The 27,982-nt window shown below is 41.7% G+C and overlaps 1 protein-coding gene across 3 annotated transcripts; it reads right to left on the minus strand.

Annotated features, from left to right (window-relative positions):
• Positions 1 to 3,716: 3,716 nt before the first annotated feature.
• On the minus strand, positions 3,717 to 27,966 carry ccbe1 (collagen and calcium binding EGF domains 1). Of its 3 annotated transcripts, none has more exons than XM_058061943.1 (13): positions 27,901 to 27,966; positions 27,545 to 27,791; positions 27,381 to 27,464; positions 12,707 to 12,759; positions 12,398 to 12,532; positions 12,161 to 12,298; positions 9,426 to 9,535; positions 8,053 to 8,155; positions 7,184 to 7,323; positions 5,878 to 5,913; positions 5,625 to 5,732; positions 4,961 to 4,996; positions 3,717 to 4,132 (listed from the first exon to the last, which is right to left on the minus strand). In XM_058061943.1, the coding sequence occupies exons 2-13, from the start codon at positions 27,646 to 27,648 to the stop codon at positions 3,896 to 3,898; spliced, it is 1,284 nt and encodes a 427-aa protein (XP_057917926.1). In that variant the 5' UTR covers positions 27,649 to 27,791; positions 27,901 to 27,966; the 3' UTR covers positions 3,717 to 3,895. The 3 variants fall into 3 exon arrangements, with proteins under 3 accessions (XP_057917926.1, XP_057917935.1, XP_057917944.1); XM_058061952.1 differs by having other exon boundaries at positions 27,545 to 27,815; positions 27,901 to 27,925; XM_058061961.1 differs by lacking the exon at positions 5,625 to 5,732.
• Positions 27,967 to 27,982: the final 16 nt, after the last annotated feature.

Consider the following 27,982-nt stretch of genomic DNA (forward strand, 5'->3'; position numbering starts at 1 on the left):
GCCTCTCGCCCGAAGACGTTTTGTTCTTGGGTCCTAAAAATGACCATGTGGCCTAAAGAGAGCTACAAAATTCCAAATGATTTGAACTCATTCGCTACCAAAACATCTTTGATCGCTCCCAAAGACGCTTTCATGGTCTGGCTATGGCCGTTATCGGAACGCATGAGATGTCCTGTGGGATACATGGTGGTCATCTACTGTCGTGTATTTTGGTTCTCACTAAGAAATAGAAGACCCCATCAATGATTAGCACACATCAGACTGAGGGTCTCGAGGGTCCACACTAGTCCACATGCTCCAGTCTTCACAATGCATGAGGGTCCGGCCTTTATGGGGGCGTCGCTTCAACACGGTCCAATGTGGCCCGTTCCTGGAGAGGACCACTTGTCCCCCCCTCCCTTGGGCACATTCATCGGAGGAGCGGCTCTCTGTCATTATTTAGAACGACCGCAACAATAGCGCACCGACCCCTTTATGCGCTCAAGTGCTGCGCCCCCCACCCCCCTTTCCCTGGTCTTTTTCAATACCTGCACACAAAAAAAGATATCCTCAACTTTCCCTTTCTTCCATGGGGTAAAACAGGCGCATTTTAAAGCTTTTTTTTTGTTGCAAAGCCTCTCATTAACTCCGCTCATGCAGCCTCCCACAGCTTGCCATTGCTTTAAGTGGCGGGCCTTGTAAAAAAGCTACCAATTAGGGCCTCATCAGCTCCAATTAGACCACACAAAGCCTGAGTAAAGATAACTCAATGAGTGTGTGTGTGTGTGTTTGCAATCACTGTTACAAAACTTGTCGACCATTCACAACGTGGGTCCTTTTCAGTGTGCGCGCGGGGGCCCCTCTTCTCAGGGGCCAAGTGTTGTTGTGCTGGGAAGGCCGGCCCCCCAGGAGTCCCAGAAAGAGAGCCATTCAATCCTCTTTACCTGTTTGCAGCCCATCTCTCATCATTGTTGTCAATACTTCCTTAAACTTCGGCCCTTTTCACGGAAGGGGGGGGGGACTCAGGAATGGATGGATGTTAAGGGGGTGCCTTTCACCTCATTAGAAGCGCATTTGCACTGTCTTGTAATTACGTCGGGGGGCAACAATGTATTTTTTTCATCCTCACCCCCCCCCCACCCCTCCATTATAATCTTCCCTGAATGAAGAATTTTTGGGGCGGTTAATTTGCCGCCCACACTAATGCATTAATTAATGAATTGGGTAACACTAATTTTCTCATTCCCATTCAGGGGGTGCATCTTTTTAAGGGCTCGTTCCAAATATCAGAGAGAAGAGGGAGGGGGGCGGCCTGGGAGATATAATTAGGACCGAGGGGCCACTTCTGCAAATATTTGCAATCTTTTAAGGCCTACCCTTCGTTGGACGGCGATTAATTACTTCCACAAGAGATTTGCAGGGAAATATAGCGCCAACTTTCCCTCTAATGATGATCTAAGCTTGTTAAGGGGGGGGGGGGGCGTCTTTTTAATCAAACGCATGCTCAGAAAATGGGCTCATTAGGAGACAAACGCACAAGGCGTAAACGGTGACATCATGTTTATACAGCGGCCGGGAGGTATTGTTATCGCTTCAGTTTGGTGGTCGGTTTGTGTTCTTTGCTAACAGCCAGAAAAGTACTGATTTCAACTTGAAATAGTCCACAAAAGTAATGCGCACAGGCTCCTCCCACCAGTTATTAATGATACCCACCACCGTGAATAATACAAGTATCAAAGAAATAACTGGACATTAGTGTAACGCCATTTCACTGGTATGTACTGTGTGTACTGTATGTAATAAAGTGCATTTCATTGATTTGTAGTCTTTTGTATGAGAAAATACACAAACATTTCCCTCAAGACTGAATGTTCTTGAGCCCGTGTATTGATTTTTAACTGACGAACTTTGGAATTTTGACACACGGCAATGCAAATATTGAAAATACAGCACACTCTTGTCTTTGTGAAGATAATAATGCTCACATTTGATTGAATAGTTGAACTAATTATGACATTTTCTCGAGTTAAATGTTGTTTTAATTCCATATAAAGGTGATAAACAATATATGTTAACAGTACCCGCGACCCTAGTGAGGATAAGCGGCATAGAAAACAAATGGATGGACTACGATGTTGACTATCAGTGTGAGTGCCGGCATAATAATCGGCAGTGCGTAGTCACTGCCCTCTAGTGGTTTTAAAGGGCTACTGCGTACTTCCAGCATGACGTCACGCACCGGCGACTGTATGCAGTAAAGTAGTGGAAAAAGTAGTTCATAATTCTAAAGTGATGTAAGTAAATGTACATTTAAAACCTTATTCTGGTATGTTAGCGTGGCCTTTAACCTGAAAATAAGTGTTAACTTCTTTTTACACTTCCAACTACAGTATATGTCTTAAAATCTATTTGTTTTGGTAGTTTTTTTTTTAGGATGTTTGAAACTGGAACAGATTATTTCCATACTTTAAATATATGAACAAATTGTTCTGTGACTGTGACTGTGGTTTTAAAGCTTGCACTGCTTTAGGTTTACCTAAATAGTCCGTCAGCATGACCACTACAGTGGTGTTTTTCTACTCCAATGGATAAAGTCAGAGCTGATGAACGACACCGAGGGACCACTTTGCACTTTTTACAGCGCCTTCTTGTGTTATTCGAGAAAACAAAAATGAGGTCATATTGGTACGGCTCCCGAGATTATAACTTTTTCGGTCCAGACAAAGACACTGAGCGAGCGAGGTCAACGAAGAAGGTCAAACAACAAAGTTTTATGACTTAAAAACAAGCTGCCAGGCTGAAACCTCAGCTGGAAGCCCAAATTTATGCACTTGAGAGGCTCAGCCTTCCTTCTGTTGGATGGGGAATAGTGTATGAACAGTCAAGTAAAGATTTAGTCAAGTCAGGAAATATATACTAATAATTATACGTATACACTGTATGGCCAAAGGTTTCCCCCACGTTCAGTATACTCCTTGAGTGGACTTGTAAATGTCTCCCTCTAGTGGCCAACAGTCAAACAACTATTGTAGGTGCAGCTCCGCCTCTCGGTTAGTTTACTTGCCTGTACAAGTACATTAGGAGACAATATTCAGACAAATCGAGCCACAACAGTCCTTATTGGCTAAGAGAACCAACCCACTGTGTTCTACGTCCTGATTGGCTGTAGACTATTGTCAATCAATCGCCTTCGTCTCGTAGCTAGCATAAGCTGCTTGCTAACTGCCGATAAACAATATGAAGAAATAAGAAAAAGCAGCAGCAAAACATTGAAGGTCTACTGACTATATTTCCAGGAATTTTACTTAATAATCACTACATAAGACACCAATTAAACAGTCCCAAGTAGGATTCCTTGCCATAGAGTATTTAGCATTTCACAATATAGCACAGTGTCCTCATGGTGAACAACACTATCAGCATATGAGTCATGTTGTTATCATTTGTGCTGATGTGTTCCCGTTAAGACATTTAAGTGTATAAACCATTAACACGTGTGTTATTACCTCAAGATTTACGACATCACGACCCGTGCGCCAAAGTATGTCAACAAGCCTTCAGGCCTCGGCCGAGTATGGATGAGCGTGACCACGTCAGTAATAACAATTTGCCGTTTAGTTTATCTTCCTCTTGTTGTTATGTTGCTGCCATGGCAACGGAGCATCACAACACCTCTTGTATATTCTGAGTAGGCCCACATGTTGTGTTAAAGTGCAAATGATATTAATAAAATAAAGTCAGGGCTGTTTTTGTTTTAATGTGTTTTAAAGTGGATGTCTGCAAAATAGTTTTGTTAAAAAATATGCATATAATAGAAAAATAAACATCTGTGATGGAATGGCTGTTAAAAATTGTTAAATAATAATAATAAGTCGATATTTACATCTCACATTCAATCTTTCAAAATGGATTTCCCTCAGTCGTTCCAGTCTCTTCGTGTTGGTTTCCTCTTCCGGTTTCTCTTGGCGTGGGGCGGCACCGGTTCTTTGTAGTCCTCACCCGAGCCCACGTCCTGGCTATCCCTCCAGCCGCCAGGAAGCTCCTCCCCCGGGTGGAGGGGGGCCCGGCCGTACACTTTGCTCTGCAGGTCGGCTATGTCGTTGCGGATGTCGGCCATGAGTAGGAGCAGGAAGTCGAAGGAGCCCGGGGGGCCCTGGAGGTTGACAACAAATAAGTCGGACATTTTCAGGCCTTTCAGACGCATTTTTATAATAATTCCTTATTAAGATCGAACAAAATCACTCATGTATTGTGTCCCCAAGAGAATAATCAAGAGTATATAGAGAAAAAGAGTAAAAAGTGGCAGTATTATAGTAATCTTACTATTACGATAAAACGTCGTAACCTTGCAAGCACCAGGGGCGTCACTAGGTTCTGAGGACAGGGGGGGCTTAGCCCCTGGAGATGCACAGGATGTGAATGAATGTAGTAGACATTCAAAAAACCCCCAAAAACAAATAAGGAACAAGAACCGGGATATAACTTTCCCACTTTTGGACAGATTTAGTAGAGATACTCAATTGTTTTAGGCCACCATTAAATGTACACAAGTACACACAATCTACACTGCAAAACCGCTGTTCAAGCTCTGCAACCATTCTGTCCAGTGGACAGTGATCAATGATATAATAATCATTATTATATTATTAATTAGCCTATTATTATTACTATCATATTAGCCTGCTTATTAGCTTGCTTATTAGCCTGCTTTTGCCCTATTATATGAAAATTGTCAGAGATTTATTTGGTAAAAAAAAAAAAAAAATTATACAAAATTAATATTAACATATTAACATCTTAGGGGGTCTGAAGCCCCCATAAAATAGGCCTAATGACGCCACTGGCAAGCACAAAGTCACATTGAGGAGAAAACCGGTACACTCGCTCCTAACTACTACTACAAACGACAAAGGTACGTATGATGCTTCCTGCTGCATGTCCTCCAATGTATTTTGTGATACTGTATATGAAATTGACTTACTGGAGGTCCAGCAAGTCCGGGAGCCCCTCGGTCGCCCTGGCAGGTAAAATGATACAAATGAATTAGATCTATTATCTTTAGTAAAGCCATTTTTACACAATCCGTGTTATTGGACTATGACAGTGGGATGTGTGCATATGGATGGGGGTGTCAGTGGGGGTGTGGGGGGCAGGGGCTATTATACTATACAGTACTGTATACAATACTTGCATTTCTTCAAGGTTAGCAGCTAAGTTATTGTCTTGAATGATGAAGGTGCCAGCGACTCATACAGAGGTTTGTACAGATAGATAAATAAATACGATAGGTTCGAGGAAAGGGGGGGTGAAAAATATCTGCTCCCTAGAGGTGGGCATGCCAGAAACAAATTGAGAACCACTGGACTATGTAGGTGTACCTACTGACGAGTCTGTGGAGTGTATGTTTACATATTAAACATAAACTCTGTGTTAGCTCCATCGTGAGGAATTACTGTTGATCTACGGTAGCGCTGGTCCGCCCGACCGACGCGGTGATTCGGCGGGCTCGCAGAGGGTCAGGTTGGGGGCTGTGAGTGTTTTGGCAGATGGTTTGGATTTGTTACTGGGACAGACAGATTAGCATCACTCTCCGATCTATCCACACAAACAGTGGGCTTGCAGGAAAGACCGCAGGGCACATGTACCTGCGTCGGGCGTTTGCTGGAGCTTCTTTGGCTGGCTTTCTCGGGGGAAGAAACGTGTCTGCACTTGAAAAATCTCACAGATTCCTTCAACAGTGATTTTTGCAATCTCTAAATCGGATTTAGCAACTTCGATTGGAAACATGTAGTGACTGGCGGCTAATCTCCGCCCATGTAGCGTCACATCTTCTGACTCTGACCTCTGCTATGTCAACTACCAGTTGAACATTCATTTCCACATGTAATCAGACCTCACCTTGCGTCCGTCTTTTCCCGGTGCTCCGGGAGGCCCCTGTTGAATAAAGACAACAGCTCATATTTGCTCAAGCTTACATTTTATAATTGTGTTTTATCAAAGATGTTACGTGGGATTTTAATACTGACGGCTTGTTTCCATGACAATGAAATATATTTCTATTTTGTTGCTGATGTAGAATTTGATCAACATATCGTCCATATTAATTACGTTTATTACGTGGTGGCTACTAAGCAATCAACAGAGAGCTCATATATAAGCTGCAGGGTTCAAAGTTGAAGAAAAAATAAAAAAATAAAATAAAAAAAGAGGATGTGGGGGTTTGCCTTGGGCCCCCAAATGACTAAACGCCCCCCGAGTATGACATTTGAGTGTTTTCTTATTTGGACATTTACAGCAAATTTCCCATCTTGGACTGTTGGCTCAGTTCCCTTCCTTATCTATTCCCTTATTGGGACGTTTGAAGTTGAGAAATTTGGCTTAATTTCCCTGAATTGGGAGAAAATGTTCATTCATTCATTCATTTTCTACCGCTTATCCTCACAAGAGTCGCGGAGGTGCTGGAGCCTATCCCAGCTGTCTTCAGGCGAGAGGCAGGGTACACCCTGGACTGGTCGCCAGCCAATCACAGGGCACATATAGTAGACAAACAACCGGGAGAAAATGTTAATATTTGAAATATTTCCATCAAGCCCGTCTTTAACTTAACTTTCCATAAGAACAAATGTCGTTCCTTAGAAAATCATCTCTGAAAAAAAGCCTCCTTTAGAGTGAACTTGCGCTCCCGAGCTAATCATCCTTTAAAAAGCATTTAGCAAGTAAGAGGAAGTGTGTGTGGACTCCGGCCAGTATTTCTGATCAACACGTGTGACCCGTTGATCAGAGCCTCTAATGAGGATTAAGAGGTTGTAGAAGACAAACCACGGTCGGACCTACAGTAAGTAATTAAACCCCTGACTGTGACTCGCAGGCCTTCATGGTTTTGGCACAACAACGCCGCTTGCCGGTCTGATTGCAGGTGTTGATAGTGTCATTCATCAATAAGGCAACCGAGAACCGCATCTTGCACATTCTTGGTTTACATCCCACTCATCAACATGAAAGGTTGGCGCTCACACGCACGGAGGAAGCCGCGTGTTGAACACACAACCGGGGCCAAAGAAAACCACTCAAGTTGTCAATGGATTAACCCTTGAACATTTAGCTATAAATGAACCCGAAACAGTTCCACCACTTGAGTTATCATGCTGTTTTAACGCATCTACCATCTATCAACGTGGTAAATAGAAAGTACATATCAACTGACCACAGGTCCACGGGGGCCTCGTTTGATGTGGGACAAGTCTGGTGTGGGGCCCGTGGGACCCATCAGGCCCCTTGGTCCAGGGGGGCCCGGGGGCCCCAGCAGTCCTTTAAGACCTGGCGGTCCCTCTGGTCCTGGGGTGCCTAAGACAACGCAGATGCGTGTTAAAGTCGACCAAGCAGTTACCTGTAAGTCACGTCAATGGATGCACCGTAGGACAAGTTCTTTCATGCAAATGCTGAATTACGGTCTGAAACATGATACAAGTGATGCAATATTCTCTCTTTTATTGATTTATTCTACATACAGCTTTTTTTGCTAGCATTTGTAACCACACCAAAACGTTCAAAAGGCCCTTTAGGGCCACAAAATGAGGCATCTCTCCAATCTTAATCGACCATACTGACCCCAAGACAAGACCACCCTAACCAGTAGAACCACTTAATACCTTGTCCGACCTTGAAGTTTATCATGTCATGGCTGCATCTCTCTAAGTCACTGGTGTGTGTGAGTGACTGGAAGAAAAGCGCCGCTTCTCTTGGGGAGAAGTTGTTTTGGTGCCACCTATTGGTGTGCATGTGTACATCGCTAGACCTCAAATATAAGAAGGCCGAGGGGAAAAACAGTGTCTTATATTCACGTCAGTATGGTAATAAGACCCGTATGGAATGGTGTATAAGATTTTCTGTTTTTTTTTATTCATAAAAAATCAGGAAAAATATGTATTTGTCTACATTGTCATTAAAAAAATCAGACAAAAAAGATTATAATCCTGGTATATATCAGTTGTTGTCTGGCTTTTGTTAAGGTTTCTTCAGGAATACCGTCTATTATTACGGTTTGAGATTAATGGTCGCAAACTTGGAGCTTACCTGGAGGACCAGGAAGGCCGGGGGGTCCTGTCAAAAAAACTGGAGACCCTGGAATTTTATCATTGATCCTCTGCTCAAGAACATCACCACTGCTTGACAGCATCTTGAGAAAAAAAAAGTAGAAATAACCCAGAAATGAATATTTCTAATGTCTTATTCCTTTGAGCCTTTTTTGCAGTCAAATATGAAAGCAGGAGGTGAAGTGTAACGATGGAGGCGAGGGCAACCGTGGGCGTGATGGAGCCTTAGAAGCGCTCTGCATGCTAAGCAGCATCCTTAGGAAAAAAATATATATCTCTGATCTCGCTATGTAATGTCGAGTTCGATTCCACAGGGATTCAAATCAGCGTTTGAGGCGAGGTGTGCTGTCAGCATTACGCTCAACTACGACCTCTGACCTTGACATGAACACTTGAACCTGGCGGGGGTGTAGGTGGGGGGTGGGTGGTGAATACATTAAAAAGGTTTCTTACAGCAGTTTCCCCATGGACGCTCCATTAGGTACACATGCAGGCATCATGGCCTTGATCAGATAACCATCGATGCCCGGTTGGAGATGACCACCATACATCCCACCAGACCATCTTCCGAATATTTCCTCCATTCCACAAAGTCTCATTTTCGAGACTTTGTATCAAGTTGTGGGCTACACACAATAACCAGCACGTAAAGCTTTCCAAATCTTTTTGGAACATATTTTCTGAGGTTTTCTGCTCGACCCTGCCTGTTTTTTTCTAGGAACTCATTCTTTAATTTATGTTTGTCTCCCCTGATGTATTCTCCTTGCACTTAGCCAACTGCTTGCATCAGTATTGGAACCAAATTAGGACCTATAAAGAGGATACTGGTCAATATATTTATCACTACTAACAATAATATTCTACACATATAATGAGATGTGTGAAGTAGGTGTATCATGACTATTATGACTAGTGAGCATGTACAGTATACAGTCCCGCAGCAAGGGTTGGTGGACCACAGGACTGGAAGCAATTAATCATGTGATCCAGTACGAGGTGCCGAGTGCCACTCGTGGCAGATCCAGATTCCGACAACTGCGAGGGAAACAGGGAAACATAACCCCGCAGCTGACTTTTCCGCTAATTTGCTGTCCAATTCGCACTTCAGAAAAGACATGAAGCGGCTCCAGTGATGGAAATATGTACCGGTATTTTGATTTTTTTCATAATGAGGAAATAAAGCACTGTAATGTGTCTCCAGGGGGCTGTTAAAATGTGCCTCCCGCTGTCAGGTATGGACTGTGTGGAAAATAAAGGTGTGATGGAGGAGCAGATGGTTTCTGCATATCTCCAAGCTGAGGATTTCTGAGTATGCAGGAATGCTGCAGGATAACGCTTCTGTTACAAGCGTACCTTCTCTTTAAGCTGCAGCACGATCGTCTTGATCTGCTGGAAGTCATCACACGTGGCCGAGCAGGTTCCCGCGTTCATCACGACGTCGGATTGGTCCAAGAGATGCAGCGCTGCAAGTCAGTTAGATAAATGTTTATTTTAGAGGATGGTTGGCAAGCAATAAGATGAATTTATGGTAAAAAAACGAAATTCATTCACAATCAAAATATCTTCTGGAGCAAAAGGGAACAAAATACATGATAGTGGATGACCACAATGTATCCTACCACAATAAGGTTCTAATATGATTTTGGTGAAATCTAAAGGGAATGTGCATTGTGACATTGACCTGATAATATATATTATTATGTATGGGGAAAAATGGCAAACAAATATATATTATGTGGTGGTGCTGGGATAGGCTCCTCTTCGGGCAAGAGGCGGGGTACACCCTGGACTGGTGGCCAGCCAATCACAGGGCACATATAGACAAACAACCATTCACACTCACATTCATACCTATGGACAATTTGGAGTGGCCAATTAACCTAGCATGTTTTTGGAATGTGGGAGGAAACCGGAGTACCCGGAGAAAATGGGGAGAACATGCAAACTCCACACACAGATGGCAGAGGGTGGGATTGAACTCGGGTCTCCTAGCTGTGAGGTCTGCATGCATGCTAACCACTCGACCACCGTGCAGCCTTGCATTCATAGAAATTCATACAAATCTTGATGAATCTTGAAGTTGTGCACAAATAGAACAAAACAGAGCCCTTTTAGTAAATATACAATAAATGCTGAATAATACAGATGGAATTAAACCTCCAATCCCTAAATGAGCACTGAGAGTATCATCATACTGTAAAATAGGTGTATACATCTCCGTCTTGGTGACACACATTCCGATGCAAACATGGATCAGTGTTTAATTTGGAAGTATGGAAGCAGACGGGTGCACGGCGCCGTGTTGCTGACACGCCGGGACGTGCTACGTCACACCTCGCCGCCAGTCATCTGCGGCCCTTTGAGGGACCAGAGAGCAGAGAGACGTTTGCAGCCCAAACCCACATCCCAGATGTCATTAACATGTATTTCTCTGCTTGAACCTGAAGTGGTAATGGATGTTAGGAGTACAGTACAAAGGTGGGTTTTGTTTCCAGCTCGGACTACATGTATATATTTAGTATCTGGACTCATATGATTGTCCTGTGTGTGCCGCAGCTTCCTCAGGCCGCCACTTCTTTTGTTTTTGCTAATCGACGAGACGCTCTTGGGAGGAAGTAGCAAATGTACAGCCTCATCGGTGATGGAACAGGCTTTTTTCCCCTTATTATTATTAATTGTCCAAATCCTTTGTGATGGTTTCCTCAAGAGCATCAGGCAAACCAAAGAAGGACCCGGGAGTGGAAGGGGTCACAAGTCACACTCGGGAGGCAAAACTGTTCCGACATACATAGTGTGTAATGACTACCAGGTGTCACTGTTTGTATTAGAACCTCACACACACACACACACACACACACACACACACACAGTCGTATGGGGCAGTGGAATCTAAGACACAGTAGTGGTTATATTACAAAATGAACATCATTATTCAGTTAACAAGTAACCAGTCAAAACTGGTTACATTCCAAAACAGTACAGTAGCCCGTGTGGTACCTGTTGTGGGATAATTAAAATCAAAATAAAAGCCTGTCGTTCAGGTGATCAAGTCTGGTGCTTGTGTGTCTCACGAAACATCACTAAACAGTAACATTACTGACACCTAGTGACCAGTTTAGAATACTCTATATCAGGGGTCTCAAACTCAATTTACTTGGGGGCCACTGGAGCTAGGGTCTGGGCAAGGCTGGGCCGCATCAGGTTTTCCAAAAAAAACAAAATGCATTTATTAAAAACAGAAAAATATACAAACTTTTTCAGTGCCGATTTTCTACAATAAAAGCTCTTATAAAACATTCCACTGTTCTCAAATATCTTAATTTTTATTTTTCTGCACAAAATAAGATGAAAAATAAATAAACAAATCAAGAATAAAGAAAATCAATCAATCAGTAATAAATAAATATAACAATAATAATAAAACGACAAATAATAAAAACTTAAGAAACCACATATAGTTGGTGGGTAGACAAATTATTTTTTTCAGATTAAAATTAACAAAGCATTATTAGAGCCCTGTAGACATGACAAAACACGACTATATATACTCTTTTTATGACTATATATACTCTCTATTTATACTCTTTTTATTTACAACATATTGCAACTGCAGGGTCTCGAGACACATGCTAACTCGCAAACTAGAGAGCTAGCGACCTAAACGGTAGCCTTCAAGTTATTTCCTTTAAACTTAAATAGCCAAAAACGTACCACTTCCACACAGATAGGGAGGATAACTATTAACAGTTATTTAACCTTTAACATGAACATTAATCAAACGTAATAATTTTTTCTGGGTACATGATACCATACAGCATCCATATCAAACTTGCGCGGGCCGCACTAACATTAAACTTTCATATCAAGGTGGGGGCCTCAAACTAGTGTCCTGCGGGCCACATTTGGCCCACGGGCCGCGTATTTGAGACCCCTGCTCTATATCATCACAACATCTTTGATGTGTATTCTGAATGCCTATTTTAGTTCGTTTAGCCATTTTTATGCTAACAGCATGATTTATTAATTATCATTTAAAAAAAATAAGCTGCTCACTGTACATTATTCCCTGGTTAAAACAAGATACTGACCTCTCTCTCCCTTGGTGCATGTCCGCCCATCTCCCTCCAGGAAGTAGCCCGTCTCACACTGGCACCTGAAGCTCCCCACCGTGTTGATGCAGATTTGAGAACAAGCCGTCGTGTTGGCGTCGGCACATTCGTCAATGTCTTGCAGCAACAATGACAACCAAGCAATGCAGGTGAAATAACACAACATCTCCACAAGGTGTCGTGTCATTGGCTGATGAGATGCTGGAAATGGCTCACCCAGACAGTAAGGCTTCTCACGCTTCCTGTGGCGCTCGCGGTGGTAGCGGTAGCCGGGGTAGCAGGTGCACACCACACGGCCGAAGTGATCGGTACACTGCTGCTCACAGGGGGCGCCAGCACACACGTCATAATCTTTGGGTAGAAAAACATTAGCTGAAGGTTGATGGTTTGAATCTCTGTTTGTCTCTTACGTCTTATGTATTTAGGTAAAAAAAACCTGTATGTAATGTAATAAACAAACCCTAACCCTATTATGCAACATAACTTTGATGCTGCATAAATGACACATAATAATGAATAATTTACCTTCAGGAATACACTGGCCCAGCACAAACCTGAATCCCCGGCAGCACTGCTTTCTGAAAAACATGAAACGGAAGCCTGTGTGAGAGGGAATGTGACACTGTATATAATATTTCTGTTTCAGCTGCATTATTCTCGACATGCACGATGAATAAAAGACCTGCACCCAAACATGCAGGGCGGCTGTCTGCAGGTCAGACACCTCACCTTCCCACTCTCTTGGACCCGTTCCCTCACAATGCTCCATTATGATCCAAACTGTTATGATTATTATTCGTCCCTGGCTTAGGCTCAGCAAAGTACTTCCAGGTGTTGCTTTCAAACGGGAAATGATTAAAAAAAAAAAATGGAATTACCCAATGAAGTCATTGCAGCAATAGAATATACTTCAGATGACCCTGTCATTCTTTGCAGCTTTTATCAGGGGAGTTGATCCAGTGGGGGCAGCATTCAAGCTTGATTGATGTCATTCACTTATTCACGTCTTAAGGCGTTAGTGTGTTCAAGCATTAAATTATAAATAATTAGATTTAAAAAATGAACAACTCAAATAAAAAAAAACTTTAAAAAGATTCATTTCAAATGGTATCTAATTTAAAAAGTGTAAATTAAATTAATGCAGAGTAAAAAGCTTAATGGCAAAATAAAAAAACAGATCTAATTGAGATGATGTTCAGCATATGGTATTTATTATTTTTAAAAATCCAATGCAACATATTTATATATTTCTATCTTTGCACTGCTTGTTGAAATAAATACAAGTATTTTGTTGTTATTTGTTTTATTATTTTATTTAAATAAACACTATTATGTTGACATTATGTGTGTGTGTGGTAGCCCTTTATTCTTGTCACTTATGTATACCGAAGTACAAGCGAAATAGTGCAATCATCCGTCCATACATATAGAACATACTATGCAGTGAGACAAGGGGTGACAGGATGGGATGATTGAGCGATGAAGGGGGGAAAGAAGGGGGACACTAGGAGAGGGGAGGGAAAAAAAACAATTCCAAACTAGACTCCTAAATGTGGGACTGTTAAAAAATAAAATTATTTTAAATTCTAAATAAATGTAAGTATTTATAATAGTCTATGCATAATCATTTTATATAACTATTACATTAATGATATTCAACACTGATTTTGCGCCTGACAGGCCTTGGTGGAGGTCTGTGCTCTTGTTTATGTATGTATCTTGACCTATCCGCCTGGAGGTTATCCTTACCAAAACTACTTCAACTGGGTTTTCCTTGTATTCAGGAAGCCACGAGATGAAAAACTGTAAATCATCCTCTTCAGGGTGCAAACCACAATGACTTAAGGACGTTATTTTTGCTCAGCGATGCAACAATGTATTTTAAATGGGTGTTTTCTTAAAAAGTTGTGAGCTGAAAACTGCTTGTGCGTTGTGGGAACATGATGCAAATGCTCCTCTCCACCAGGAGAGACTGCTCTGTCCCATTATGCAGACTTCAAGGGCGGACCGGGCACTGACCTACTCTATGTGAAATAAAATCGCCAGACACGATGACGACTTTTGTCAGCACGCTTGAGGCCACTTGAACGTAAAACTCCTGCTGCAAAAGAGTAATACACCACAGGGGGCCGCTCATGAGGCCACTGCTCTGTGTGTTGTAATGCAAGTCAGGACAGTCCACTTCTAACAGCAGGATAGCTGCAAGACCTTGTTATTGAAACGCTCTGTTTTAATGGTGGAAATGTTGTGTTTTTAGAGAGAATACTCTACTGATTATAATGTTCATTCATTCATTTATTTTCTACCGCTTGTCCTCACAAGGGTCGCGGAGAGTGCTGGAGCCTATCCCAGCTGTCTTCGGGCAAGAGGCGGGGTACATCCTGGACTGGTGGCCAGCCAATCACAGGGCACATATAGACAAACAACCATTCACACTCACATTCATACCTATGGACAATTTGGAGTCGCCAATTAACCTAGCATGTTTTTGGAATGTGGGAGGAAACGCACGCATGCACAGGGAGAACATGCAAACTCCACACAGAGATGGCCGAGGGTGGGATTGAACTCCGGTCTCCTATCTGTGAGGTCTGCGCGCTAACCACTCGACCGCCGTGCAGCGCCTGATTATAACATATTATATCAAAAATTGTTAACCAGCCTTCAAAATTTCTGAGATTATTTCCAAAATCAGGAACTATGTCAAATTAATTTTCCAACATAAAATTTTACAGTGATGAGACACGTCGGCCACACAGTCAGAGGATCGGAGAGATGCGGGTTGGAGTCTCTGTGTGGAGTTTGCATGTTCTAGATTGTGCTGAATCTGGGAAGAAGTTGACACAACGACGACTTCCTGCATGACCCGACGGTTCATGTGACGATAAAGCCCCATGACCACGGAAGGCGCTGGCTGCAAACAAGCGGCAAAGGAAAATAACTAAAAGAGGATGGTAAAAACAAACACCCCCACCATCAAGACAGAGAGGCCAGGAAACTAGATCCTTATTCCTTTTCACTTTCCCTCAACTGCATCATTTATTGAATTACCAGTGAGTGAAATGCTCATACATTCGGAGCATAGCAACATTATACTTTGTGGTTCAGGCGGGATTAAGAAACATCCAAAACAACTTGACAAGATGATCTTTTTCTCCAATGTAAATGATTTGATTTGAAATGATTTCTTCTGGAATTCCTCTCCCTTTTTGACACGTTAACATGAGTTCAGTCGGACTTGGGGGAGCTGGGTGGAGGTCATGATGTGACCCGCGTTAAGGTTAAAACAACACGTGTCTGACGGAGAGGCAAGTCGGCAGCCTAAAGCAATAAAGACACCCAAAACAAACTACGCCTTATCTGGGATCGACAATCTATCAGGCATCCAGGTAAAAACTAGACTACACTGGACTAGGAATGCATGGTGGAAGCAATATGCAGTAAAACCATATCAATTTGGCCTAGGATAGACACCCTATCATGATAATGCATGTTCATAACGCAATCCAAAATGGAGAGTGACAAGCTACAACAAGGTGCAGCAAGCTGATGTCATGTAGATGCCAAAGAATATATCACAAAATTCCGTAAAAATAAAAAAACATTGTTGTTGGACCAAATTTGTTGTAAGACACCATTTAAGCGCTGGCATCGTTTCAAAAGCATCGATGTTACACAGGTATCGAGTAACATTTAAGCAATAGCCGAGCCTACTGAGGAACCTTCCAACTACGGGAGGTCCTTCTTCTCCTAGCGTCTTCCTCGCTCTTATTATAGCAACAAATGAATTCTCACTAGAAGCTTTATTTGCCTAACATGTCAGTTGGCGACACACCAGCCAGCTCACTGCATGTGTGTGTATGTGTGTGTGTGTGTGTGTGGTTGTGTGACAGAAAATACACAATCAATCAGCCCATAATTGAATAATTTCGACAAATACAGTGGCTGCCATTTTTAAATTAGACACTCTAAACCATGGGTCTCAAACACGCGGCCCGTGGGCCAAATGTGGCCCGCAGGACACTAGTTTGAGGCCCCCGCCTTGATATGAAAGTTTAATGTTAGTTTGATATGGATGCTGTATGGTATCATGTACCCAGAAAAAATTAAATAACTGTTAATAGTTATCCTCCCTATCCGTGTGGAAGTGGTAAGTTTTGGGCTATTTAAGTTTAAAGGAAATAACTTGAAGGCTACCGTTTAGGTCGCTAGCTCTCTAGTTTGCGAGTTAGCATGTGTCTCAAGACCCTGCAGTTGCGCAATATGTTGTAAATAAAAAGAGTATAAATGTGACTATAGTCGTGTTTTGTCATGTCTACAGGGCTCTAATAATGCTTTGTTCATTTTAATCTGAAAAAAATAATTTGTCTACCCATCAACTATATGTGGTTTCTTAAGTTTTTATTATTTGCCATTTTATTAATAAAATATTATTATTATATTTATTTATGACTGATTGATTGATTTTCTTTATTCTTGATTTGTTTATTTATTTTTCATCTTATTTTGTGTAGAAAAATAAAAAGTAAGATATTTGAGGACAGCTGAATGTTTTATCAGAGCTTTTCTTGTAGAAAATCGGAACCAAAGCAAAGTTCATTCATTTTTCTGTTTTTAATAAATGCGTTTTTTTTTTTTTTGGAAAACCTGATGCGGCCCAGTCTTACCCAGACCCCAGCTCCAGTGGCCCCCAAGTAAATTGAGTTTGAGACCCCTGCTCTAAACATTGCCGTTGGCGGCTGAAATGTGGATTTTTTTTTTGTATTAGTGTCAGACTAAACATCTAATCAATAAATATTCATAACTGGAGTGCATGGCTGCCCAGTGGTACGGTGTCTCCGGGTACTCTGGCTTCCTCCCACATTCCAAAGTATGCATGCATGCTAGGTTAATTTCCATTCTAATGAACATAAACAATAAACCTCTCAGGCTCACTCCTGTTTTACAGAGGGTGATATTTACGTCGAAGCCCACTCAAGGGTATTCAAGCACTACTCATCTTTGTATGTCTTCTCCAAGTGTCTACGACTACAAGTTCACCGGTACTGTATCCACTTCTCCCTCCAGTTCCTTTGCATCGTAAAACAATCAGTTGCTGCAAATTAATCTTTTTAATATCCAAAATAAATACAAACGGCTGAGGTAATACTCCAGCAGTGATGTGTCGAAAGTTTATCTTCAAGTGGAACGTAGGCGAAGGACTGATGAGGACCGTGCCGTCATATAAACAAGAAAATGTAGTGATTTAGCTAAAGGGCTCATTTTATACTGTTTTTAAAATTTTCAAAGGGGGCTACCAAAATGGAGTATGTGTCTCCAAGAAGCGCAGCTCTTTTACACCTATGATGTAACTCTGTACTTGTCAAAAGTAATAGAAGCCATATATCACGTACAACAACGTAATATGAAGAACTGGCACAGGAGGACACAGATGTTAGCAAGACTATGTGAAGTAACAGTCCCATTTAAACAGCCACATCATGCTAGTTGAGTGTAACCTGACTAGTCCACGCCCCGGGATCCAACCGAGCCCACAGGTGAGAGTTGAGCAATGTTAGCCGGTGAGCTAAAAGCCTGAGGAGTCAGCGCTGCTCCTTCAGGCGTCAGGGAGTGAAGTTTACTGGCGCTGCCATCCATCAGATGCAGGCATCCTCGAAAACACACCCTCTCGTCCGGGTCCAGCAACAAGGAAACCTAACCTGTTAGAAGATCATTACAAAGCCCATTGTGCATAATAGAGGACCTCTGGAAGCAGCAATCAGGGGACTATAATCATCTTCGAACTTCTTGCTTCGACTTAGACTCCAATCCTGAAAGTCGAGTTCCATCATGAGTACATTCATCTCCATGTCTAACAGCCCATAACCTTGCCATGGCATCTTAAATCAAGACTTTCACCATATAAAGTCCATGTAGTTCTAGGCTCACTGCATCAAAATGTAAACATATGAACTCAGTATGGACCTGCGTTGGGGGGGGGGTTCACATCTTGTCATTTGGATGTAAACCTCCTACCTGTCAGAGGCGGGTAAAGAAGATGAGATAAAGTTCAGCAAAAGCACACCTGAGGGTTTATAGGAACACATAAAAAATCCATAGTAATCCGAGTCGATCTTAAGAATGTCTGGATCACCACCAGAGTGAAAAAAGACACACGGAGAGGTCACTTTCATCTGAAAACGACCACGCATCAGCCTTTTTCTCTGTTCTAACATTCCTCTGACGTGTTAGCGCTCCCTCAACCATGTCCTCATTATTCCCGGGAATTACGAATGAGATTGCACACTACCTCGGAGATGCCAAAAAGAAAAAGGTAAAACAATGTTGAAGAATGGTGTTTTTCCACGAGATGATATCTTTCTGTTGGGAGGCAGCTGGAGCAACGTGAGGCCAAAGTACTTGAGAGGACCACAGACACATTTCGCAAATGGAGAGCTCCAACAACAACTCAGCAGCTCAAAGGTTTCATGTGTTTTAAAGTGTTTCAAAGACGAAGCCGACCAATTGGGAATAATACAAATCAAAACCTGGAAGTCACTGGAAACTGGCGGGACTCTGAATAGCAACATAAATGACCTTTGACCTCAGCTACCTCAGATATCTTTGATTAGATATCAATCAAAATCACGACACTTCTTGCTTTGGCTTGGATACATATTCGTTGATAGTTAAAAAAAATACACTACGTCCCTTTACTCCATCCACGTGTGTATGTGTCTTCTTGCATATAGCAAAATAATCCCTGAACATTGAGAAACTGCATCCAGTATAATTTAATTTCAAAGAATGGCCAAATTATCTGACTTGTGACCCCATTAAAAAGAAAACATGGTGTCAGATATCATCTGTAATCACCAAGGTTCTTGCTCTGTCGTAGCGAAATAATCTGTGACAGTTGGAAAAGGTGTTGAAAAACAGTGCTGACAACTAACTGACCTCAATTTGGACTTTATACATCACAAATATCCGGTGTAGGACATCATCCAAAATCACTAGGAGGTGCTATAATTAATGAAGAAGAAACATAATACAGTAAACCTCGGATATATCGGACTCGGATATATCGAAATTCGCTCACAACGGACAGATAAAAAAGAACCAATTTTTCTGTAATGCATTTCCAATAAAAATTCATTGCATATATCAGATTTTTTATAACGGATTTCGCCTATTTCGGACAAAATCTCCAGTCCCGTTCCAATGCATTTCCATTAAATTTCCCTCGCATATATCGGATGGCCGCATCGTGGCGCTCAGATTCGCCGAATCGTGACAGGCCGCTATACTACGTCATTTGCAGCGTTTGCAGCGTTGCCTGCGCATCCAGGTACATTGGAAACATAGTCAAGGAAGGGCCTTTTTATAACGGATAAAATCCGATTTACGCATATACCGGATATAAATCCGATATATGCGTAAAACGGACATTTTCCAGTATACGCATATAACGGATTTCGCTTATATCGGACAAAACCAGTGGGAACAATTGAATCCGATATATCCGAGGTTTACTGTAGCATTAAACGCTCTTATCATCAAACACACCAAGAAATGACCAGGGTTCTTCCAGCAAACCATCCCCGAATCCTTGACAATCCAACTGAACAAAACCGGCAAATCTTAAACAATTCCAAATGAGAAATTAGAAATGTGGGTCCAACTTGAAGAACTATATCATATAATGCCATAAAAAATCAACAGAGCCAGTGGTATTGTAGTAGTTAACTATCTTTGACAATCCGTGCTATATCGTCCATTCAGAATATGACTGACCGACAACCGGCTGGGATAGCCTCCAGCCCACTAGCCTAAACAGCATAAGATATGAAAAAGATTGAGTAAATTTATGTATGGTAATTTACCCTGACAATCAGCAACCAAATAAAACTAACCTCCAATGTGTTGAGGTTGCCAACATAAACTTGGGAATGACCCGTCTAGAGGAATTCCAGGGACAAAACCTCACATTATAAGTCAAAGTAAGGCTTTATTTAATAAGACAAATGTCCTCTTGAATGCAATCTGCCCAATAAAAGGCTCTCTGTTGCGTTGTTTAAGGTGCATTTATGTGTGCCCAGACAAATAGAATCGCTTCATTGGTTAAATAGCATGCTACATTAATATAACCTATTGGTAGGTTGGGGTTCATGGTCTATGAATAGTGTCACAAGGGCATTCATTTCAAACAAAACTCAAAGTTATGTATCAATTTCAACCCTTTTTTTTATGTTCACGTTCTCTCCTGCGACTGGCCAACGACTGGAAGGCCTGGAAAATAATAAAAACGCTCAAAATGCGCTTCCCAGAGTTTGGAACAACACTACAGGGTCGCCGCAATCAATCTGCAGTCAGCTGCAACCGTGCGTGACTCGCGGCGGCCCGCAGAATAAGAACTCCACACAAAACGCCTACAGTTAGTTGGAGCGTCTTTTGTCGCATTCGAATGCAGTTCGACCAAAGTTTTTTTTCAGTTAGAAAGGTTCCAAGGACAAGGCAGCTTGCAGTGCTGCGTCTCTTTACTTAGCAGGGAATCATACAGAGTTGTCTGACTTTGGACGACATTTAAAGTGGTGAAGCAAAATCTTCCAGTCGGTTCTTATTCAACTGCAACCTCCACTTCAGATTAGCGTCCTTATGCAGTAATTCTATACTTTGACATAGACTAGGGTTGGGAATCATTTACATATTATTATCCTATACCTGTGACAAAATCAGTGTGACTGAAACAAGAATAACATGTAAAATGACTGCAAAAGAGCGTTTCGAACCCATGTCAGGACCTCCAGGTTAGGCTATACTGCACTTTTGAATGACTACTGTGCAGTATGAAAGCATAGTAATAGAAGTGATCACCAGGATGAACAACTATTGTCAAAGGAGATCAAATTCACCACACCAACAAGGTCCATGTTTGCGGTTGCTTGAGCTCCACATCCGTCACTAAGGAATGCTCCTTAACACTAACACGTCCTCCCTGTTTTACTGATGGCTTACACTCCTCTGTGTCATACCACCAGTTCAGGAGCTCCAAGCATTTCTACCGGTTTTATATTCCATCTAATAAGACTCATTGACGCCTTGTTTAATTTGTTGACAAATACTTCTTCCCCATGCTGAGAGAAACAAAATAAATGTGAGTGTGTGCACATATTTTATAACAATATGACCACCCACCCCCAGCAGGAAGAATGCAAATCAAGCCCTCCTCTGCCTCCCTCTCACAGCTAATCAATCAGACCCACATCCTTGTTGCTGCTCTTCTAAAACAATATTATTTAAAACGTAGCGCAAAGGCTGACACTATTAATATTAGTAACTCGCATGGCAATGACGGTGCATCAATGATGGTGTACCTTCCTATTCTTTTGTTTTTTTTAATGTATTTTCAAGGAAAACATGTATTGAGAATAGCTGCAGTATTACAAGCAAATTGTTGTAATGGTATGGGAATAAAGTGTTCATTTTAGTCGGGCTGTCAAAGTTAAAAACAGAGGTTTCCTTTAATGGCACTATTATACTAACCACTCGGTGGACGAGTGTTTAGTATGGTTAGTGGGTAGCATGTAATGGTAATGGTTTAATTTCATTTGAACATGCATCAGATTACAATTGAATGCATCACATAATCAGTTCACAGTTTCACATGTCCAAAAGGAGTAGGAAGAAGCAAAGCTTATTAAATCCTACCCCTCCATCTGGTACTTTTACAATCAGTAACTGTTCATTTGTTCACTTCCTGCCTTCCTAATATAGTTTACGTTTTTTTTTTTTGTCACGTACCGAAGTACGAGGTGATATGACCATCCAATGACATAATGGGTACCATAGTAAGTGTCAATATAGTGATATATATAGCACATCATGACTGGTTCAAGACACTTCATCCTTGTATTTAGCAAACATCAACTTTCTTGAATTCGCTCATCGTTGTGCATTGTTTGAGGGTCTTACTCAAGGTCGCACAGTCAGGAGATCTGGAAGAGCTGCGTTCGATTCTCTGTGTGGAGTTTGTAGGTTTTCTCTAGCTCCTCCCACATGACATGACATGCATGTTAGGTTAAATGGCGAGTCTAAATCGTCCACACGGTAGGTATGAAAGTGAGTGTGAATGGTTGTTGTCTATATGGGCCCTGCCATTGGATGGTACTGCTTGCCCAAAGTCTGCTGGGATAGGCTCCAGCATACCCCCACGACCCTAATGAGGATAAGTGGCAAAGAAAAAGAATGGATGGAAAATGTCAAGTATTTTGATACAAAAAAGTTGTACTATTACAACAATAATGTTGGGTTTTACTCCAATAAAACCAATTCTTAATGCTATGGGAATATACAATACATGACTACATTCATATTCTTACGAGAAAAAATCAGCACATTGCAAGATTAGCAGTATATGAGAAAAAAGCTTGTTCATCGGAGGAACAGTTTCCTATACCAAGAGTAATTGCAGTACACTTACAAAATAAAATACTTGACATAGTATACTAATGACCAACAGAATGAAACACAGATGTGTCACAGTCAGCATGAGTGCTTTCTCTGTTTTCTGAATTCACCTCAGAATTTGCTGGAATCAAACATACACCAATATAATGAAAATGATGGAGCTAAAAAACGTCCTACATCACACTTTATAGAGTTTCATTTACAGTGTATGTGAGCTACTTCTACTTCCAAGCTGCTAATCCATCACAGCACTCCCACTCCATCACGTCCAAAAACTACCACCGACAATTTACTGTGTTTTTATTACTGATTAATCGGCATGATCTCAATTAATCATTAGCTCTGTATGTTTGAAGCCCAGCTTCAGCACTTGACCTCCTCCTCCTCCTCCTGTGCCTCTTTCAGATCTTTTAAATTTCCCTTTTCCAGACTCTTTGTGTGCGTGTTGTACGGATAGACATTCACATGTAGGATGGAAAACGTGTTACTTCCTTGCCATGTCACATATGATGTCTCTCTCCATTTGGGCACATGACCTTTGACTTGATAGATAGGATCTATTGTATCTCAATGGTTGTACGGTGTTGTTTCACTCTTCCTTGGCATGCTGCATTACAATGCCGCGGAGGCTTGCCAGGTCGTGTAAATGGTTTTCAGGCATCTCAGATTGGCATGATCGCTCCTTCTCCATCTGCTCGAGCCCATTCTGGTAAACTCAAAGAGGTGTTGAGAAACAACTTGGACACCCTCCATCATCTTTTCCTGAGTTATATATATAAAAAAGTGTTTTTCAAATGGTTAACCACAATAACTCATTCTGTTGTCATTACAAATATTTAGGCAATATTTCCAAATGTGAGTCTTGAAAGAGTACGTTTATTTTCCATGAGGCAGCAGAAGTCTACAGTGTGTATAATCTTTAGGACTTTTACATTGCAACTGTGCGACCTTGATGCATCATTTTCATTCATTTTCTACCGCTTATCCTCAAGAGGGTCGCAGGGGTTTGGAGCCTATCCCTGCTGTCTTCGGGCGAGAGGCGGGGTACACCCTGGACTGGTGGCCAGCCAATCACAGGGCACATATAGACAAACAACCATTCACACTCACATTCATACTTATGGACAATTTGTTGTCGCCAATTAACCTAGCATGTTTTTGGAATGTGGGAGGAAACCGGAGTACCCGAAGAAAACCCACGCATACACGGGGAGAACATGCAAACTCCACACAGAGATGGCCGAGGGTGGGATTGAACTCGGGTCTCCTAGCTGTGAGGTCTGCGCGCTAACCACTCGACCGCAGTGCAGCTAACTATCGTGCAAAAATGACTTTTTAATGATGGATTACTTCATTCTAACAGTCAGATGAGTTCATAGAGCACATTTATAACCACAAAACAAAATCCCCCACATCTTTGCTCCCATTTAAAGATAAAAGCTTTAAAACGGTCGCTGTTCATGGAGATGAGGCCATATCAAACTCTGACAATGTAAGTGCATGGCGGAGCCTTCAAGGCCGCTGTTTGGGCAAACAAGAAGCCATCCATTCTATGGTAAATAAAGCCTTTACTAACCGTATGGGCACTTTTTAAGGAAATGTTCAAATTCTTAACTGTATGTTAAATGTATGAGTGTATAACGTGAGTTAACATTGATTAACGTGGGTTAACATTGATTATAAATCTAAATAATCTACTGACAAAAACAACTAACATGTGGACTCAAGTGACTTCTTTTTGTCTTCATACATATTTCTCATATCAAATGAGAATTACAAACAATATGACCTCAACACAAGGGGGTCTACTGTACTTGTTCTACTTAAAATGATGCATTGCAGTTTCTCCCGCCCGACATTTTTTTTTGTCATTAAAAATGTCATAAAATTACTCTTACTGACACACGAAATTTTAACATTTTCCAAATAAAACTGTGACCTGTGTTCAGCACAAAAATAGCGCAAGTCCTGTCAAAATAATTGCTATGGTTCCAAAGAAAGCCATCTTGAGTTTCCTAACTAAGGAGTGGACAAAAAAAAAACTCCTTAACAGCAGAATTATTTATAAAAATAAGACTGCAACGACGGCACATGCCACATATTAATTATGTGTAACTGTTACAGCTGCGGAGTGGAAAGAGTCTTTTATGGGGAAGTCTTAACAGGATGAGGCGAAAGCCAACATTGCACACACAATAAATCAGCCCAATCATCCTTTTCACACAGTACCCCCACCGAAGAGGAGTTATAAACAAAGATTATAAATGTCATTTTTTCACCGCCATTGTTGGTTAGCATGGGGAATCTGGCCTTCGTCTTGGAGACTTCAATGCTGAACAACAATCTGATGAAATCTATCATTATATCATCGAGTACATGACCTTTTTTTAAACATTTGCTTTGCTACGAAAATAGTCCCAGAAAGTCCAGACATTTTCAGCAGATGAAACTCAAGATTTGAAAGCAAAAACTACAAGTAATCCTTTTCTAAAAAAAAAAACACCTTATCTGAACAAAAGCTAACTAAGGTTTAATTTCCTCAATGTGTGGCAACGTAACACCACTGCCGTGACCGCTTAGCACCCACGTCAGGGCCAGATTGGAACACAACGCTCACACCGTTTGCACTAGTAAAGCGTTTATATTCCAATTAGAAGCATTTGCGGAGCAAAGGCCTATATAGCTCAGCTCTCCACATCCTTTTGGCAGCCAAACATTCTGCCTAAGAGCCAGAGAAAACACTAATACAACACAATGCAGTGTACTCTGTTACAATAAGATATACACTAGCATAAATTGATGGATGTCGAATTGTTTGTTTTTTTTATATGTAAATGAGCTCCAAAGGATTACAGAGAGTGGCTCGTGGTCCTGTGATGACCTTTTTGCGGTGCTGCATCCTTGAAAACATAACAGTTATCTCCTTTTTTAATCCCTGTCAGATAGCAGGATTACACAAATGGGCGGTTCTCCTGAAAGCAGTACTTGGAAAGAGTACCAGAGAGGGTACTCCGAGGGCCATGATGCACAGACTAGTGATTTGAAGCTATGGCCAGATAAAAAAAATACTGAAAAACAGGGCGAACAGCAGTGAAAACATGATCTGATGTCAATTTCAAACCGTTGCTGCCATTTCCAAAGTATAACACCTCCTTGTGCAACCAATGTACCCTTTTAAAGGTTTGGAATAACACCCCTATAGTCATCTTTACACGTGTTGCACTCGCTATAATGGTGCTGTTAAATGGTTAAGGCGAGACTTATGATACACTTCAATGGCTTTATTAACGAGCAGTTAACATTCACAGGAGCTGCTGTCGGCCACGCTCTACACTGCTAACCTGCTGCTAGCGCTCAGCCAACAGTCAACGTCACACACATCACTTCCCAAGCACTGCTTCTTAAAGGCACACAACAGAAGTCACAGATATTGTATTATACTGAAGACTGTATGCAAATGAGCCGATGCAATGACACACGTTGTGAAATTTTGAGTACAAAGCCGGGAGGCACGTGAGATGAACGTGAGATGGCTCTTGGCTACAAGTCGTCTCCTCTTTAAACAAACAACAGTGCCTGCGGCCATAAAACACCATGATGAGGTTAAGAGGGTGTTGGGAGATTTGAGGATCAAACAGTATGTGACCGCTGTCCTTGAATGTCTCGCGGAAACAAAAAAGTCACAGAAGATCATAAAGGAAATGTGTCTACAACACAGGAGAGCAGATTTTTTAAAAGGAACGTACGTGCTTCTCATCATGACATACATATGTACACGACCGCTCAAAAGCTTGGGATCACTTGCAAATTTCTTGGTTTTCCAAAGAAAAACATTTTCATGCACTTCACAAACATTTTTATCCATTTCACAAACAATTAAAATTAATCAGATGATTTTCAAAGAACGATCTACATCTTAGGCCTACTATCAACAACTGTCAGTCCTCTGCATCAATCTCCAGGTATGGCTGCTAATCCAGGTTCATCATTTTATAAGGCTAATAGATTATTAGAGAACCCATCTAAAAATCTAAACTAAAACTAAAATCTCTTACCGTGCTGTTAACTACTCCCTTCAGAGAGCAGCACAAACTGTGTCTAACAAGGACAGAAAAACGATGCACAACTGTGCAAGAAGACAAATATCTGAGAGTGTGTAGTTTAAGACCAAGAAGCCTCACAGGTCGTCACCTGGCAGCTGTACTAAATAGTACCCGTCAAACACCAGGGTCAGTATCAACAGTGAAGCGACGACTTCAGGATGCTGGACTTCATGGCAGGATTGCCAAGAAAAAGCCATATCTCAGACTGGCTAAAAACATTTCCAAGTGATCCCAAACTTTTGAGCGGTAGTGTACCTCAAAGCACTTATGCCACTTTTTTCACAACATCCAAGCTATTGCCACTTTTCCACTTTTCCATTGGCAAATGTCTAGTAGTAGTTTGCTGTGAATTAGCAGATGTGCAAACTCAGCAAATGGTTAATTTGAATTGACTTAAATTGACCCGACTTCAATGATGACTTCCGGGAGTGAGTGAAATAAGTTAAATATTGCAATAAACACACCAGTATTCACTATGTGGCTCATATGGCGTTCTTTAAAAGTATATTCCGTAAGCTGTTTTTGAAACCTAGGCTGGTAAATATAAAAGAATATACAATGAATTTACATATTCAACCCAGTTAGTTACCCCAATAGTTGTTACATAACCAATACGTTAATGTAAATAACAACAGTATGAATGGACATACCTGTAACAAGTGGTCACCTCCCCAGTGGACTTGACACAGGAGTACTTGGTGGTGGAGATGTTATCAGAACACTGCTCATTGTCACTGTCAACAAACCAAAAGCGTTCCTAAAAACCCACGTCGGATAGGCTGACAAAGTGACAACTGTGTCCGCGTCAACTCACCCGTAGCGGGTATCCTCCTGTCCGTGTGACCATGGCGACGCTCCGGAGAGAAACACACAGGTGAAGGCGAGCAGAAGAGGTCTCCGAGCGTGTCCGTGGATCATGTCGGCCCACTCACCACCGCTGCCTCCCGGCTCCTGTCATGTGGCCATCCGCTCTGAGCTCAGGCAGCCCTGGTGGTGGTGTAGCGCCGGTGTGCATGGGACCCTCCCACTAGCCATGCGCGTTTTGTCATCAAGTCAAGTTGCTATTATGACGAATGAGGCCATTTCTAATGATTAATGATTTGTCAAAATAATTGATCTTCATACATTAATTTTATCTTAAAGATACTTTTATTACCTGTGCTTTCTTACCTTTAATGAGGAGGTCGTCAGGCACGCGCACCTTCACCCGGAAGGTAACGTCACCACGATCTCTGCTGCCCCCCTGCGGCTG

The sequence above is a fragment of the Doryrhamphus excisus genome, chromosome 2 (genome assembly GCF_030265055.1).
Source record: "Doryrhamphus excisus isolate RoL2022-K1 chromosome 2, RoL_Dexc_1.0, whole genome shotgun sequence".
In the NCBI taxonomy this organism is placed as follows: Eukaryota; Metazoa; Chordata; class Actinopteri; order Syngnathiformes; family Syngnathidae; genus Doryrhamphus; species Doryrhamphus excisus.

Bases quoted from the DNA above. Each gene is read 5' to 3' on its own strand.
- ccbe1 (XM_058061943.1), bottom strand. From the start codon at position 27,648: ATGATCCACGGACACGCTCGGAGACCTCTTCTGCTCGCCTTCACCTGT. The intron at 12,760-27,380 runs GTATGTCCATTC...CATGTTTTTCAG, and splicing joins GAGGTGACCACTTGTTACAG to AAAGCAGTGCTGCCGGGGAT. The intron at 4,133-4,960 runs GTAAGTCAATTT...GTCAACCTCCAG, and splicing joins CCGGACTTGCTGGACCTCCA to GGCCCCCCGGGCTCCTTCGA.